Raw genomic sequence first — 16,840 nt, 5'->3', positions numbered from 1 at the left:
TTCCACTTGTGCCTTGTTAGCAAGCGAGCATTAAACAATAATTTCATGGAGGATACCCGGGCCCTCAGTTTAATCAAAGGAACCCAGAGCAAGCCAACCCTGCCAGATCAAATTGGCTGGGCAGATACGATGGGAGATGGATGGTCCCTCAGTAACCAGGCCTACGCCATGTATCCTCTTACCAACACCCGGATTTCTCACAAAGATCCTTTTCTCTGTTAACATCCAATGTTAACATCTCTTCCAGACTTTATTCTATAATTTTTGCTCCTATACTTCTTGAATTAATGATAAGTAGTAATCTATATCTTTACTGCATGTTGGTCTGGGTGCCTGATACTTAGAGGGTATGATTTCTAAGGGTCCAGATAAATTTTGAATATTGAAACTTCTACAATAAGACTTGGAATTAATTATAAAGAACAAACAGCTTCTTGTGGAAATAGATCTGTTTTGGTGGTTAGAAGACGTAACAGTTATTTCATGACTTAAAAACTGGACACTAAAGGGGACTAAAGATTTTAGGTAGAAGAAAAAAAATGCAAGCCTATAAAATGCAAAACCTTATAATAATGAAAATACTGAAGGAAACTTTTGAAGAATGGAGTCAGAAATTAGTAGCCACAATATCAACAATGTCGGTAATGATGTCTGCTTCTGTGGATAGACTAGGTCCAAAAGATGTTATTGAAGAAATGACAGGTGTAGAACAAATTTTATCTGACAAGATAGAGATGGTACCAAAAGTGGATTTTACAAGTGACAGGCCAAGAGAATGACTTGGAAAAGGGTGTTTCACTGGATCTACAAAAGGAATTGGCTGATGTTTTAAAATTCAAAAGGGAAATACAAATGATAAACCAAGAGAGTGACCTGGACAATTTTTTCCAATTGGATTTACAAAAGAGGTTTATTAAAGCCTTGAAGAACTGTATGCGATAGGACAAAGAACAAATGAAGAGAAATCAAATCCTACAACAATATTTGAACGAATTAAAGATTAAGACTGTTAGAAGTAAAAGAAAGGAATATAAAGTTGATTTATTTGATCAAGGTTAAAACAAGATATGTCGTTACTTCTGGCAACACTTTATGGACTTTCTGCTGACACCAGGATTGAAAAGATGATGCTTTATGGATTTGTCTATAGATAAGGGATGGGATATGGGATGAAGAAATAATTGTTTGTAATCTTAGAGGGGGTGAAGAGTCACTAAATTTGTTTATATTTGTTGTGATGAAGGTTAGAAATCACTTCTATATATACTATCTATCTATTTATCTATCTATCAACTATCTATTTCTTTTCTCTTTCTTTATTATATTCTTTTTTCTTTCTTTTTTCTTTTTCCTTGCACTTTCTATCCTTTCTTTCTATTCTCTTCTTTCTTTAAGTTTAGTTTGTATTAGATTTTACTATTATAATCAAAATTCATAATAAAATTATATATTTAAAAAATTGGTTTTACTCATGATGGAGTCACACAAATTCATGTATCATTTTATGAGGCAAGGTACCTCAAAGTTTGATGGCTTCAGGTAGGACCCTCCCTTAGTTGTTAAAGGGACAAAAAAGCCCCTGAGAAGAGTTCCCTCCTTAGATGTTCCCTTGGGAGTGACTGGAAGTATGGAAAGTCCAGGAACTTGCACGGCACAGGGAGAGCTTTGTGCAATGGAAGACTTGACATTCACGCACTTCCTGCAGCCCCTTGTTATTAAATAAGTGGAGGTGCCCCACTAATGACCATTTCATTGGAATTTCTCCTCTGAAAAAATTTTGAAAGCAAATTCTTCATCAGATGAGCCCAGTTATCTCAGTGGACATTCTCTGGAAGTTTTCAAAGCTAGCCTTGGTCTCTGAGGGACATCCCAGGGAGATTTTGTGCTGAAAAATGAGTGAAACCCGGAGAAAAACTAATTTTGGGGAAATTTATATTTCCTATTCATTCAAATCAAATTAAAGACAGTTGGTATGATTGCCCACCTAGGGATAGTACCTAAACAATCTTGGTCAATCTCAAAAAACTACCTGGGGTGAAACCTGTGTAGGAGACTTCTGGGAAATCTTAGGGCTCTAGACTAAATTGGGAAACTGAAAAACAGTCTGGAAGAAGATAAGCCACTTCCACATTGGCACCATAGAAACCACATGGACGTCTCTGTAAGGTCACTAGTCCTTGTCCAAACTGGGTGGATCTCATAAACATTCTGGAAGAAATCTACAGCAAACCCTTTCAGTATTCTACCAAGAAATGTTTGTAGATGGCACCTAGAATCAAGATTAATTTAAAGGAGACTTTACTCACTGTGCTTACTCCTTGTGCTGTAGATTAGTGTCCATTTATGCTACAATAATCTTTCAGTTTGGCAGTGATGTTTGGATGGGCTGCGTAGCCTCACTCAAGGGTTTCAGGGGCTACATAAAGCTCTAGAGTCAGTGGATGTGCCATGCACCCTCTTCTATGGCACGAATGAAGAAGATTGCGACAAGAGAAAGACACCCGTCCTGGGTTGTTTAGGTCTTCCAATTGTGCACCCATCACCACTGCCATTCATCCATCTTGCTGCTGATCGATCCCTTTTTCTCTTTTCCAGTGTTCTTCTCAAGGGAGCTAGCTCATCCCATAATGTGTCCAAACCATGATATTTTGAATCTGGTCCTTTGTGCCTTAAAGAAGCATCTAGACTGTCCTGTTCTATTGCTGTAATTCTGTGTAAAGTTACAGAGTGAGCTACAACTTGTGATCTGCATCCTTTCCCTTTCATTTCAGGATGACCTGGATGTTAACATAGAATGTATGTCTGAAGAGAGACATTCAAACAGCAGAGTTTGCAATGTCAGCTACCCTTTCTTCCGGGCCAAAGCAAAGGTAAGCCGGAGACTCCCAAAGAAAACACGCCAGTCAGTCTATAGTTTGGTTGACTGAGTCATTCATTTTCTGCATTTTTTAAGATTCCAGTTTTTTATACGGCTGCTGCTTTCCAGAGCAGCTCACGTCAATTAAAATTTGGCTCACGTTCTTGAGATACGGCACCTAAAGGAAAGGGAGAGAGAGGAAGGAGACCGGTGTTTCAGAGCCAGAAAAAAGTGGCATCTTAGGCCAAGCTGATCTTCTTTTGCTTGCAAGGATCAGCAATTGGTGGGTTTGGTCCCCTTGCTGATGGGTGATACCTGTGCTGTCTTTCAGCTGTCCCCTCACCAGGCAGCTATCAGTAGGAGCAGAGCATTCCTTCTGTCAGGAGGGGCAAAATAGCTCTTTGCAGCTGCATCTTTTAAGGCTAATAGGAGAAAGAAAGTTGGTCTACATCGTGCCATGATGTTCTTCCTCCAGTGGATCTTGGATGAGAATGGGTTGGCAGGAATAACTCAAAGTTTTACAAGAATCCTAAGAATCATCAGTAAGAGTCAGGAGACATATACTGGCTCAGGTGGGTTCATACCAGAATCTACCTTTCAAATGCCTCTACACAAAAATCCATTCCTTTTTCTCCAAGCATTATTTTTCAGCAACATCTTCATTTAAGAATAAAAGATTTGATACTGTTGTTGGGCAGCTGAGAAACCCGTGCTGGGTTACTGAAAATCCTGTCGTCTTTCTACTACTGCTGCTCAGAAAAAGGATGTGTCCGATCAGCATGGGTTCATGGCATCCTCTTAGATCTCTGCCAGTAATCCAGGTCCAGAAACTTGATGACTAAAACTCATGCCTCTATAAATATCCATTATATTGCACAGAAGCTTGGCCAGGGTTGGTATGCTAGGAAGAATTGCGTGGTAGTATCTGTGTGACCAAAGACAACTCCAGAGCATGAAATTAGAGGCTGACTCTCTCCAGACATTGACTGAGTAACGCTGCTGTACATAGATTCCACAGCACCTAATTGCAGTTGCTTTCCAGGCCAGAAGAGTTTGCTAAGAATTCCGGAATCATGCATAACAGGCAGATTAATATTAGCTTTTTCAAGTCTCTGTTGCCAAATAAGAAAATAATAGGTTGGCTAAGAGGTTTCAGCTGCATTAAGATGGTCCAGTATCTTAAAAGGCCTTTGGGCAGCCAGTTAAAATCTGAAAGACAAAGCCAAAAGCTTTCTCCCTAATCAAGCAGTTTAATTGAGGTTTTTTGAATGGCTGTTGACAATTTGGCCCCCAAATTCCTTTCCTACTCATGAATCACTTTTCTTTCTTTCTTTCTTTCTTTCTTTCTTTCTTTCTTTCTTTCTTTCTTTCTTTCTTTCTTTCTCTCTCTCTCTCTCTCTCTCCCCCCCTCCCTCCCTCCCTCCCCCTCCTCCTCCTCCTCCTTGTAGCAGATGGGTTGTGAGTCAGGAAAGTTATATTCAGTTCACTCCTGGAGTTTAACCTCTTCTTAACTTTTATCACAGGAAGGGATTTTGGGAGATGGAAGAACACAAAGGTTGCTGAAATTTATGGTTGTTAGAAACCTTATTAGATAAATATCCCTTTACCTTTTATGGCTTCTTTATGTCAAGGATCAATTAGAAGTCCTGACCTCCCAAAAGCCTAAACACAGATGAAGTTTTAGTCCAGAATATTGTAAACTGTTCCAACAATAGCATAATGAAGAATGCAGATTATTGTTTTGTGTCACTTTATGCTATGAAAAGGTTCCTTCTGAAATAAAATGTGAACAAAGCAACAGTCTGAGAAACTGAAGCTGAGAATCGGAACATGTCCAGGGCAGACATTCAAAGTGCAGGGAACCAAACGAATTTATTATTCTAGTGTTTCTGATATCCTGAATTCAGATCAGAGGTCCCCAAACTCTTCAGCTCATCAGCCCCTTCATGAAATTTTAGATTGTTCATTGACCCCCAAACATTTATTATATGAAAATAATTTAATAAATACTACTTTAACAAGTAGTACTAATAATAATAACAAGACCAACCCCTTGGACAGTCCCATTGACCCTTGGGGATAAATGTTGACCACTTTGGGGAACCCTGCTTCAAATGTTGAAGGTGTTTTGTCCAGTCCAAATGTTGATAGGAATGCCAGGCTGCTATAATTCTCAAGGAAATCGTGATAATCTCCCTGCTTCTGAAGACATTCCTCAGTGCCTAACTCCAGATACGTCTTCCCTTCAATGCCCTCTCTCTATGGGCAGACAATCCCCCCTGCCAGCTGGCCCCCAGAGCCCCAGTTGGAAGCCTTTTGAGAAGCCTGGTCTTGGTCTGCTCTGTGGGACGCCATTAAAAGTGACCTATTTGCATTCCATTTGATTCCGCTGTTCTGGAGAACCGGGCTTCTGCTTCTGCTCTATTGATAAACTGGGGTGGCTCAAGGGAGCATATTTTTTAAATTATTATTTTCAGCATCCAAAAGCTACAGGGGGCAAGACATGATGTAATGCCAAGTTAACAGAGCGTAACCTTGGGACCATTCCTGCTATATGTGCCATTAAAAGGGGGCAGGGCTGTGATCACACAGTCACTGTCACCATCCTGTCTTTTCAACATGCACACCCACTGGTGCCCCAGAATACATGAGGCCCAAAGATATTCTGTTTAGTAAATGAGTCTGGAGAGTGAAGGTCTGCTTTACTGCACAGCAGTTTTTCATTTATTTTTAATTTAAAATATCTTTATAAACAACATACATCAGAGTATTGAATGGCCCTCATGCTCTCTCCCAACCCACACACACTTATATCCAATCTGTTGTAATTCAAATATATTCAGAACGTATTTTGGGCAACTGCTGGCCACCCACTCCACCCATGGCAAATAAAAAACACTACTAAACCGATCAGGTGCATTGCATCTTGTCCAATCTGCTGCCATCAACAATAAGGTATAAAGCAAATTACATCTGTGCCACAATTGAAAGGGGATGGCCAGCATTAAAGGAAAGTTGGCTCTGCTCCCTTCTTCTACCCTGAGACTGTCTCTGATGCTTGCTGTCTGTTGCATATCCTATGACACTCCCTTGCTCGTGTGGTTTGCTGGAGTTGTGGCAGATTTGTTACCACATTGAAACTAACCTGGTTTTTAAAATGAAATAAAATAAATAAAATAAAATAAAATACTGATTAATCCAGCATGAAATAGTTGAATATAATAGTCAAAGCATTGTGTGCCACTGTCCATCCCTAGAAAGCTACCATTTCTTTCTCATTATTTTGTAAAGCATTTTTCGTCATGGCAGCTTGTAACTATGGAAAGATGACACAGAAAGAGTGGACCAATTTAAGGGCAGAAAGAGGCAACTGCCTTGGGTGACTGGTACTGATGGAGCCCACCCATAGCACCCCCACTCCTGTGGCTCTATAAACCACCCCCTTAGCTGGCACCTCTTGGCATTGTGGTCATGCAGATTCTTTTATTGCCAGTGTTGAAGTCACACTCAACTGCTGTTCGCACTCAACTCCACCCAATGGAGATAAGACCACTGTCTTTTGCCATGGGCATCAAAACATCTTGAGCTGGCTCTGGTAAAACCAAAAGCAGATCCAAACTGGTTTAGGAGTCAAGGTCTAAAAGGTAAAGCCATCCTAAATCCAAGCTTGACTCACTTGACTACATGAGTCTAACTATGCCGTTTTCTTGGTTCCACCAGCACCGTCTCTCAGGATGTTTATGACTCCTGATACTGCTAAGTAGAGATGGGAGTTTGTTTGGGAGGCAAATATCTAATTTCTCAGATCCCTATATGAATCAAAACTAGCTTTCCTTAAAAATTCATAATGCAATTTACCTCTCTGATAACACACACACACACACACACACCTTCGAATCATTGTTGACTTCCTGGACTAGTCCCTGCACTTTTCTTTGGCAAAATTTCGGAAGTGGCTTGTCCTTGCCTTCTTCCCAGGGCTGAGAGAGAGTGACTGGCTCAAGGTCACCCAGCTGGCTACATGCATACATACACAAATGAAAATATATATAAACTTGGACATAACTTACAACAATGACTTATATTAAGAAAAAGAATTGTAAAAACTAGGTACAGTTTTCTGAAGAATTCTGTTTGTAACAGCAAAGAAGAGTACAATATGCATGCCTGAGTAAATATACATAAAACAATTAATTTCACTGTGAATTGCAACAAGGCAATCTTGACTGAATTGCAAAACTGAGAAACCGGTTTATAAGCAACCACAGATCCCAAGTGAGTGCATTTGTTAAACGGTCAAATAAAGGAAAGTTCAGAAAATGAGACTAACTGAAGTTTATTTCAAAGGAACCTGAAGGGGCCTGTTAGAGGGTAGGATCCTCCCTCTACGACTTTTTTCCTTTAATGCACAAAAAAGGGCTCTACGCTGACTGCGAGGGGGGGCAGGGGCAAGAAGGGGCTTAATCCTCCCCAGGCCTGTCTTTAAAAAATAATAATAAAAGCACTTGCTCTAACCACAAGGGGTTTAAAATGAAAGCCGCAAAGGGGTCAAAAAAGTCACGGCGGCAGTTGTGGCTGCACAGTTGAAGCCCTGCTTCTTTTTATGCGACTTGCGTACGTACTTCAGTCATGCAATCGTGATGGATATCTTGACTTCTCTGACCCCACCCCTGCAGTCAGCCCCGCTCACCGGTTGGCTCCTCAAGGTTCCTTCTAAACTGAGGGGGAAGGAGAGAGGGAGACATCAGCCCTGAAGGTACAGCTGTGTGCGTTCAGAGAACTTACGTTGCTGTACCAGATTGGGTAGGACCGAATGCTTTACTTCACTCATCCCAGTAACAAACTAGGAATGTTAACATTTGTAGCAATTACATTACTTTTCTGGCCTTCCCCCCCATATGTTAGACTTGCTGCAGTAAAAAGGGTTAATGGGAAAATGTGGAAGATCTCGAGGCTGCATAGTTCCCTATAAGACGAGACAGCCGACTAAATCTCAGAGGAGATGCCGTTGGTCAAATAAAAAACAGAGCAGAAACAATCACATGGCCTACCAGCCTGGGACGTTAGTTGGCTCACCAGAGTAAGGTTAATGGGAATGCTGGAAGAAAGGCTTTTCTTAATGTTCTAAATCTGTTCTAATCTCTACAGGTCGCTTTTCGCCTGGATTTAGAGTTCAGCAAGTCTATTTTCCTCCAAAACTTGGAGATATTTTTGAATGCCAGCAGGTGGGTGAAAGCTTGTTTTTTTTTCAGCTCTGCTATTCACCCCATCGCGGTCATTTGTCCTTCTGCTCTCGCCCACCCCCGCTCCCCCTCAGACTAGACTTCTCCCTCTGTGTCCACTCTTCTAGCCCTTCCTGGTTTCCCCCCCTCTGTTGCGGTGCTGCTTTGACCTGGCTTACAGTACCTCCTTAGCCCAGGTCTTTCTTTGGGCTATGAAGACACCGCCTGGAGACGTGGGCGTCCAAAGTTTGGGAGGGCAGCAGGCCACATGCCCCCATCTGTCTGGAATTCTGATCTGGCTTGGGCATCATCAGACCCCTGCAAATGCATCTGAGATCCACAAAGCTGCATCTCAAGGGCTGGTAAAAAAGAAGGAACTACAAAGCAGTTAGAAAACTGTGGGTATTAAAATCCTGAAAGTCTCACTTCTGAGGGAGGGACTTCTACTGTGGCAGAATCAGAAGAGAACAGAACTCAGACTTCTCAGCAATCTGGGTGGATTATTAAAGGTTGTTGTTTTTCAAAAGGAACCAGTTTTGTTCTGGTAAAAGTCAACTTCAGTCTGATGTTTTAAAGCGGGATTACTGAATTAACTTAATTTCTAGAATTTAATGGAATTAACTTAATTTCTGGACATTATAAATCATGAGTTTTCAGTTTCGAAATAGATTCCCCCTCTCTTATAGTACAAGAACCATTCAGTAAGTTCATATCAGTTTTGACAACCATCTAATGTACAGAGTGCATAGTGGGTAACTGTGGGCCGTATGTATATAGCCCTCAGAGGCTGGCTGCGTGGCTCACCAAGCAGTCTCTTAACATTAGGAATTTTTCCTGATGCCCATTCAAAATCTACTTTCTTAATATAAACCCCCCCATCTCTGAACAATTCCACTCCATCTTCCAAATAATAGCCCTTCAGATGCACAAAGACAACCATCATGTTCCCCACAGTCTCTCTTCTCCAGATTGAACATAGTCAGTGGCTCCAATCATTCCACATATGTTTTCCTTCCAGGCCCCTTTTCATCTCACCTGCTTTCCTCTGGACATGCTCCAGTTTGTCCATCTCCTTCCTAAAATAAGGTGCCCAGAAGTGGATATGATATGCTAGATGTGGTCTAACCAATACAGAATTAGAGAGAGACAATGACTTCTCTTGATCCTGACACCAGTCCTCTGTTGATGCAGTATGGGGCTGCAAAAATATACCTTGTGACCTCCAAGACAGCCAGATCCTTTTCACATGTACTGCTCCTTAGTATGGTCTCCCAACCTGTACTTGTGGCTTTGGTCTTGCTTACCTCAATGAATTTGTCTTTGTTGAAATTCATCTTGCTGTTTTCTGCCCATTGTTTCAGCTTGTGAAGATCCTCCTGAACCTTGATCCTGTCCTCCTGCACTTCCCACCCATTATTGTATCCTCAACCAATTTGAAAATTAAGTGATGGGAATTCCTGCCTTGCCCCAGTTTTCAGGCACAGGCAAACCCCAACCTCTCTTCCCTCTCCTCAGGGACTCCACATCCCATTCCTGGAGTTTGACGTATTCATTCATCTCCCTGTTCTCCCAGTCCAGCCACCTGCAGCCATAGCTGCCCCATGGCTGCTGAGGAGGTCAGGGTGTCTTCAGTATCTTCTTTTCTCTTTTTGCAAAATAATGAAGTGAGATAAAGGACACTTTTGCTACCCAAGGACTACCTTAGCTCAGCAGGCAGAGGATGATGATTTTTGCACTCTCCTATTGGTCAGCCTAGAGCCAGTCTGGCATCATGGTGAAGGCACCACGCTAGAAACTTGGAGACTGCGAGTCCTAGTCCCACCTTAGGCACAAAGCCAGCTGGGTGACCTTGGGCCAGTCACTCCCTCTCAGCCCTAGGAAGGAGGCAATGGCAAACCACTTCTGAAAAACCTGCCAAGAAAACTGCAGGGGCTTGTCCAGGCAGTCTCCAAGAATCAGACATGATTGAATGGATTAAAAAAAAATGGTCAGCCTGCTTGTTCCATTCTTACTTGTGACTCTGCAAGTCTGGTGTGCCTGCAAAGGGAGGGAGCATAGGATCCCTGGAAAGGGGGTGGAATAGACTTAAAATCATGGCTTTCTCTAAATTCAACATCCTCATCCATGCTGGTCCTGCTGTGTCCAGTCTACAATGTCTAGTAGACTGGAATTCTTTGTCCATATTGAATGTGGAAACTGGATGCATGAAATACAAAGAAAATTTTGTGTATCCAGTCTTCCTTCATTATTACAACATTAAAAAGAAAGAAAGAAACTGGATACATGGATTACTACATCAGATGCTTGGAAGTTAAATTTTGTCCCTGGGAATGGGGAGTTTGTCCATGTGGCAGAGTGCTGGAAAGAGTTTGGCCCAAGAGATCAGAAAAAACACACACCAGGCATTTCTATAAAAATAAATGTATTTACAGAAGCACAAAAGATATTTACAAGCTTGTGCATTCACACGCGCTCAGAGAGGACTGGGAGGAAGGCTGTGTAGAAAGGAAAACCGAAACTAACAAGCCCAGGCAAAATACCTCTCCAGGGCAATTAAAAGCTTCACCTTATATGGTCATGCCTTTTCACCCCCCAAAACTAAGGATAGTTAAGTTTGACCTTCTGACTCTGCCAGAGTGATTTGTTACCATAGTAACTTTAATGGCTTGCTCCTTGCAAAAAACAAGGAAATGCCAACAGTCCAGTCACACTATAAAACACTGACATTGTAATTTTGTATCTCTTTCCTAACAAGAAGAAAAGTTGGTATGTTTAAGCTGCAGCTCCCTAACTGCATTTGCTGAAAGAATAGCAAGTCAAGCAGATTACAGAGGTGGAAAAGATCCCAGTATCAAATCTATCATTCCAGCTGGGGGGGGAGCAATTTTTCTCCTTGCCTCAGCTAAGAATGTCAACTCTTATGTGAAGCAAAGATCAGCTTTGACAGGTCTGTAATGTGCCCTGTTAAGCCAGTACAGCACTGGCAAGGGAATGCTCTGTCTCCTGCCCAAATTACCAAGACTACAACAGAGAGAAATCGTCACCCTCAGGAAGGAGACCTGCGCCAATGTAGGCATTGATCGCGCAAAGGAGAAACTGAGCAGGGCGGGTTGGTGGGAGTCTGTCTGTTTATGAGCAGCAGCTCATAGTAAAAGGCAGCGAAGGCTCGTAAGGCGCCGTAGCCTTCCTTGGGAGACGGAGCTATCGCTTTATGGCCACTCAACATTGTGTCTTTGTCACATGATGGCCCCTAAAAGGATCTCTGGTTCCTTTTCCACGTTCTAGTGACAGTGAAGAACAAGAAAGCACAAAAGAGGACAATTCTGCTCTCCTCAAGTTTCAGCTGAGATATGAAACTGATCTCCTTTTCACCAGGTACTTTGGATATATACAGAATGGGTCTTGCACTGCTGTGATTCGTCATTCTGAAAATGAAAATGCTGGTGTGTGTGTGTGTGTGTGTGTGTGTTCAATCCTCCTCCTGAGCAGTTGGATCAATTTTTATTTTGATTGGGTTCTCCTTTTTTGCTGCTGTTCAGGAGTTCCAGCCAGAACTATTATGAGATTGAGTCCAACAGTTCTCTGCAGACATACGATAGAATCGGTCCACCCTTTAATTGCACCTTTAAGGTAAAATCACCTTTTGGTTCTAAGCAACATATTGGGAAAGGGAGATGGCTTCTTGCAGAACAGAGGCCATATGCTACTTCATTTCCTTCAGCTACAGAATCTGGGCCTCTTTCCTGTTGATGGGATAGTTATCAAAATCACAGTCCCAGTGGCCACACGAGGGGGGAATCGCCTTCTGCAGCTAACAGGCTTCCATGGACCAGAGGTATCCAGAGTTCCTACTTATTATTTTAGTATTAGAGAACCTCAAGGTATGAACTACAAACGATGAGCTATGGATGATGAATCAGGATGCCTCAAGAGAAAGCACATCCACCCAGTTATGAGTGGAGATGATGACTGGGGATGGCATTTTTCTCCTCATGTCACTAACTTTTCCCCTTAGTAACAGGCTGCCCTCCTGCTGAGATTTTCCCAACCACCTACAAGCAGGTTAGTTAAAGTCCAAGCAGCCACATTCATACAACATGCCAGATATGGTTAGTTTTGACTTTTTTTTGTAGTTGTTTCTTTGTGTAGCCTTGTATGTTGGTTCATTTTATCATTCCATGTAGTAAACAAGTTAAGTAAACAAATTATGTTAATTCAGTAATCAGGCTAAGTGAGTGGTATGAACCCAGCCATGTGGCTCTTTCTCCCTTCTGCAACAGAGATAAGCTTTCCTTCAGGGGACTTCTCAGTGGGTGGGGGAATGGGGGGTAGCCACAAAAGCCTGGTGCCTTTTTTATGTGCATCACAACAAAGATTAAAAAGGGGTAGAGTTTTGATCCCACTGTCACAGCTGTCCATCTCGACTTTTGGAACACCCCTCCCCTTGGCTGCCCCTTCTCCCTTCCATCCCCCAGTTTTATTTACAGAGGCAGTGATGAATCACCTTCTTTAGCTCATGTTGCAAAAAGAGATTTCTTCAGGTTCAGAGAAAACTGGCGTAGGTTGCAAGGTTTTCCCTTCTTCTTTAAAGTGGGGCCTCCTCAAAAAGCTCTTAAATTCATGGGGATCGAGAGTCTAGACTCCAAAATCAAAAGGGCAAGACTCTTACAATTTCATTGAATTATGAGCTGCACTTAAAGGGGAAGGAAGAAGATTGAACCAGGAGAAAGGAAATGGTCCCATACATTTGCTCTGGAAACGAAGATCTTCCAAGTCTGCTTCTGGCCCAGGTTTATGTAGATAGCCCATGGCAAATTTCAGAAAATGTGAATAAACAATTTTATTTAGAATGTGAAAGTTTATAATGTTGGGGTATACTTTGACCTACACTGAAGCATTCTGAGGCCTAGAGAAGGAAGGCAAAGGGGACCATGAGAATTCTCAGCATCACTTCTCAGGGGTATTATCTGGTAAATGTGCAAATTGCAAATGGCTCAATATTTTCTAAGACCACCCACCCACCCCCACCACTAGCCCAGTTGTTTCTGGATGGTCATTACCCCGATGCAGAGGAAATGTTGGCTTTGGCACAGACTAAGGTGCCCACAGAGCCCCTGCTACTGTTGTGACTATGCCCTGGCACCGGCATCTTCTTCCTCCTCCTCCTCCTCCTCCTCTCTTGAGGGTCTCCTCCAATTACTGGTGCTCTGCCCAAACAGATCATAGAATCTCCCTCATAGGAGGGGAAGGTACTTTGGAGATCATCTAGTCTAACACCTGCCCAGGGCTGGAATCCACAACTACAGGCAGCCGTCCAGCCTCTGTTTAGACTCACTAGCAAAGGAGGGTTCGCCACATCCTGAGGCAGCCTTTTCCGTTGCTGAACAGGTTTTACCAGTTTGGAAATTTTTCATGGATGTTCATTCAAAATCTTCCTTGTAATTTAAAGCCATTTTTTCTTGTCTTGTCTGCTGGAACAATTTGGAAAAGTTCTGCCCCAAATTGATGGGAGCGGCTTTGAAAGTCAATAACGTCTGAAAATTGGGAAGAAAATGCAGTAAATAAATAAAAACAAAGCATGCAATATTGAGCATTATGATCCCAGCAAATGTTAGGCAAGGTCCAAACAGGCACTAGATGGCAGCAAAGAAATTCTATAGAAAACTGTCTGGTAATTCACCTCTTCATGAGTTGGATTTTCTTGATTTTCTCCTCCCAGCTGCTGTTTGGAACTAAAAGAGATCCCAGCATTGTATTTCTTTCTACAGGCTGGGCAGGTGGAAAATATTAGAACTCAAGAGAAGAGATCCAAGAGCTTTCATGGCCAAAGTAGCATTTAACATTTAACAAAGTAGCATTTAACTAAAGAGCAGATTGTAAGACCATGCAGTCACAATTTTCTTGAGTGACTATTGATGGAATTTGTGTCTCCATAAAGTCACAAGAGTTGGTTTTGCTTGTCACCTTGAGGTCTAGACCACAAAATAAACCAAAGCATCCATTTTCTTGATTATTGAGTCCAGACTTTCTCTCTATTATAGGACGATATGATGTGCACCATTGGAGGCAATAACACAGACTATCGAAGGACACCCTCAGATGAGGATTTAGGCCGACATCCCCAGCTGGTATGCTCTTTCTGCACCATAGCTATAGAGAATTAAGGTTCTTCTGCCAATTCCTGAGCGCAGTTGTACTGTTTCAGGCCACACAACACTGCAGCAACCCTCCTGAAGCATTGATAACCAACTCTACACCTTCGTGAGTTATCTGTTTCAGAGAGCTGCAGAAGGGTAGACACTGTGTCTGCACTGCTTTCCCTAGACTATATAGTGGAGATTGATAATTCTTTCTTCCAATCACAGGAAGTGTTCATTGGTGGCTGTCCATTTACTGTGCTTCAGGGAGAGATCCTGAGTTCTATCTTACCCTTTGCTGCAAGCCTTTCTATTTTTTGACCACAGTTTCTCAAGTGAGCAATCCAGCTTTGAAGGGCTTGCCTGTGGTACAGATAAAATGACTTTGTGGATAGTTCCCTCCCTTCCCAGTTCAAAATTAGCTTCAGGGGTGTTTGATGTAAAACAAAACCCTTTCATCAGTCCTTCTCTGGTTGGAAAGTTTCTTAAGAACGAGCACAATATTTGTATTTTTAAAAAATGCTACTCTCCCTCCAGACCCTCAAGGATTAGCAAATCTTCTCACCCAACTCCGTAGCAACTCATAACATGTAAATTTCTGCATCCATCTGCTGGAATTTGGCAGGGTTAATCCATGAGGAGGAGCAAATGTCATTTGATTCGGACAAAGAAGAAGTTATAGAATTTAACATATGATGCACACGCATCCCCATACACATGTGTGAGAGGCAACATGGTGTAGTGATGAAAATGCTGGTCTAAGAATGGAGAGACCCAGGTTCAAGTTCCTTCTCATCCATGGAAGCTCCCTGGGGGACTTTGGGCAGGTCACTCTCTCTCCAGCGTGGTAGATTAAGATCCACAACCTTCACCGAAGAGGCCTTCCCTACAGTGGATTGATTTGGGCTGATCATTATATATACCTATATACACATATATAATGTGTGTATTGATGGAACTATACCTAAAATCTAAAATTGGCCTGATTTCATCTACTCAGCTTTTCTATGCATACAAAGTTCATTCCATTTGGTTAAAAAAGAAAAAAGAACCAATGCAGCTATTTGGAGATTCCCATGCAAATCAGTTGAGGCACTACCCTTGCCTTTCAAACCGAGGTTCCTAGTTGAATCAGATAGCTTCATATATGTCCTCTTCATATACGTCCTCTTTTGTGCAGGGGCATTGCAAAATATTCCTCATTCCTCAGGCCATTTGCCAGACCATTAGTACTTTATGGCTAGGTTCATGCAACACACTCTTTTTAGGGAGATGGGCAGTGACGAAATTTGAAACATACATAAATAAATAAATAAATCTTAAACATGGGTTAATAAACATAGTGCCATTTACTACCTGTGCTGCTGTATTCTGCACCAGTTGAAGCTTCCAAATGCTCTCCAAGGGCAGCCCCATGTAGAGCTCATGCAGTAGTCTAGACAAGAGGTCATGAGGGCATGAATGACAGTTAACAGGGCCCTTCTGTCCAGAAACGGGCAAAGCTGGCACACAACCTGAAGGTGTGCAAAGGCCCTCCTAGCCACAGCTGCCACCTGCTCTTCGAGCAGCAGCCATGAGTCCAGGAGGACCCCCAGATTATGCACCGGGTCTGTCTGAGGCAGTGCCACCCCATGGAAGAAGACCAATGATGGAAGGTTCCCGGCACCAGAAGGTCCAAGCACCCAAAGCCACTCAGTCTTGCTTGGGTTGAGCCAAAGCCTGTTGCGCCCCCACTGCCTCCAGGATGCCACAGCATCACTCAGGCAGCCAGGCCAGAGGTGGAGATAAAAGCTGGGTATCATATATATATTGGTGATACCTCACCCCAAACGGTCAGATGTCCTCATCCAGCAGCCTCATGTTAAACAGATGAGTTCATGCAGCCATTTTGAGCCATTCTGCATGTCTGTGCAGCCATTTTGAGGGAAATCCCATCAGTCAAAGAACTTCCAGGTTAAAGGAAAAGAATTGGCCTGTGTTCTTGCATTCCAAGCCTCGCTTGTCTTTTCGTTCCAGAACTACAGTAATTCTGATGTGATCTCAATCGACTGCAGTGTGAAACTGGCTGCCAGTGAAGAAGTCAGCTTTGTTTTATACGGAAATCTGTGGATGAGGACCCTGAGAGCGGTACGGACAAGATGCAAATTGCCATTTTTCCTAGCAGCCAAGACAAGCAGCGGGCATCTCCTCCTCTTCCAGGCTGTGCTTCCCTCCAATGGGCAGGGTGATGGTCGGACTTTCACCTTCCCCACTAACTTAACTTTCACTGCTAATAATACCGTCCCCCATCCCAAAGCAAGAGTTCCCCTTAGTCCAGCCAGGGAACAAGAGTTTTAGTTTGTGGAGTCTGCATCAGCTTTGGTTGATGACTGACTGCAGAGAGAGAGAGAATCTGGTCCAACCAGGAGCAGCTGGGATTTAAGATGAGGAACATAGCACTGAGCAAGTTTAAAATGAGATTATATTTCAAAGAAAGAAGTGTGTGATCCTCTACCACTAAAAGATGAATAGCTAATAGGGTAAAAATGGGAGCAGGATTGAAATCCACAAGAAAGTGGTGGGAATCCTTCATGGAACTGAAAAGCCTCACCAGTGAAATCCCATTTTGCAGATTTTGTGTCCCC

The 16,840-nt window shown here is 42.6% G+C and overlaps 1 protein-coding gene across 1 annotated transcript in view; it reads left to right on the top strand.

The window, feature by feature from the left end:
* ITGA11 (integrin subunit alpha 11) overlaps positions 1-16,840 on the top strand; it is a 93,324-nt gene that overhangs the window by 70,259 nt on the left and 6,225 nt on the right. The window contains exons 21-27 of the mRNA XM_063314319.1: positions 2,772-2,870; positions 8,006-8,082; positions 11,365-11,454; positions 11,619-11,709; positions 11,801-11,914; positions 14,121-14,207; positions 16,233-16,343. Coding sequence (XP_063170389.1) covers positions 2,772-2,870; positions 8,006-8,082; positions 11,365-11,454; positions 11,619-11,709; positions 11,801-11,914; positions 14,121-14,207; positions 16,233-16,343 — 669 coding nt within the window. The remainder of the gene's footprint in view (positions 1-2,771; positions 2,871-8,005; positions 8,083-11,364; positions 11,455-11,618; positions 11,710-11,800; positions 11,915-14,120; positions 14,208-16,232; positions 16,344-16,840) is intronic.

The sequence above is a fragment of the Candoia aspera genome, chromosome 13 (genome assembly GCF_035149785.1).
Source record: "Candoia aspera isolate rCanAsp1 chromosome 13, rCanAsp1.hap2, whole genome shotgun sequence".
Taxonomy (NCBI): domain Eukaryota; kingdom Metazoa; phylum Chordata; class Lepidosauria; order Squamata; family Boidae; genus Candoia; species Candoia aspera.
Note: the sequence above shows the minus strand (reverse complement) of the source record. Positions and strands in the feature narration are given on the sequence as shown.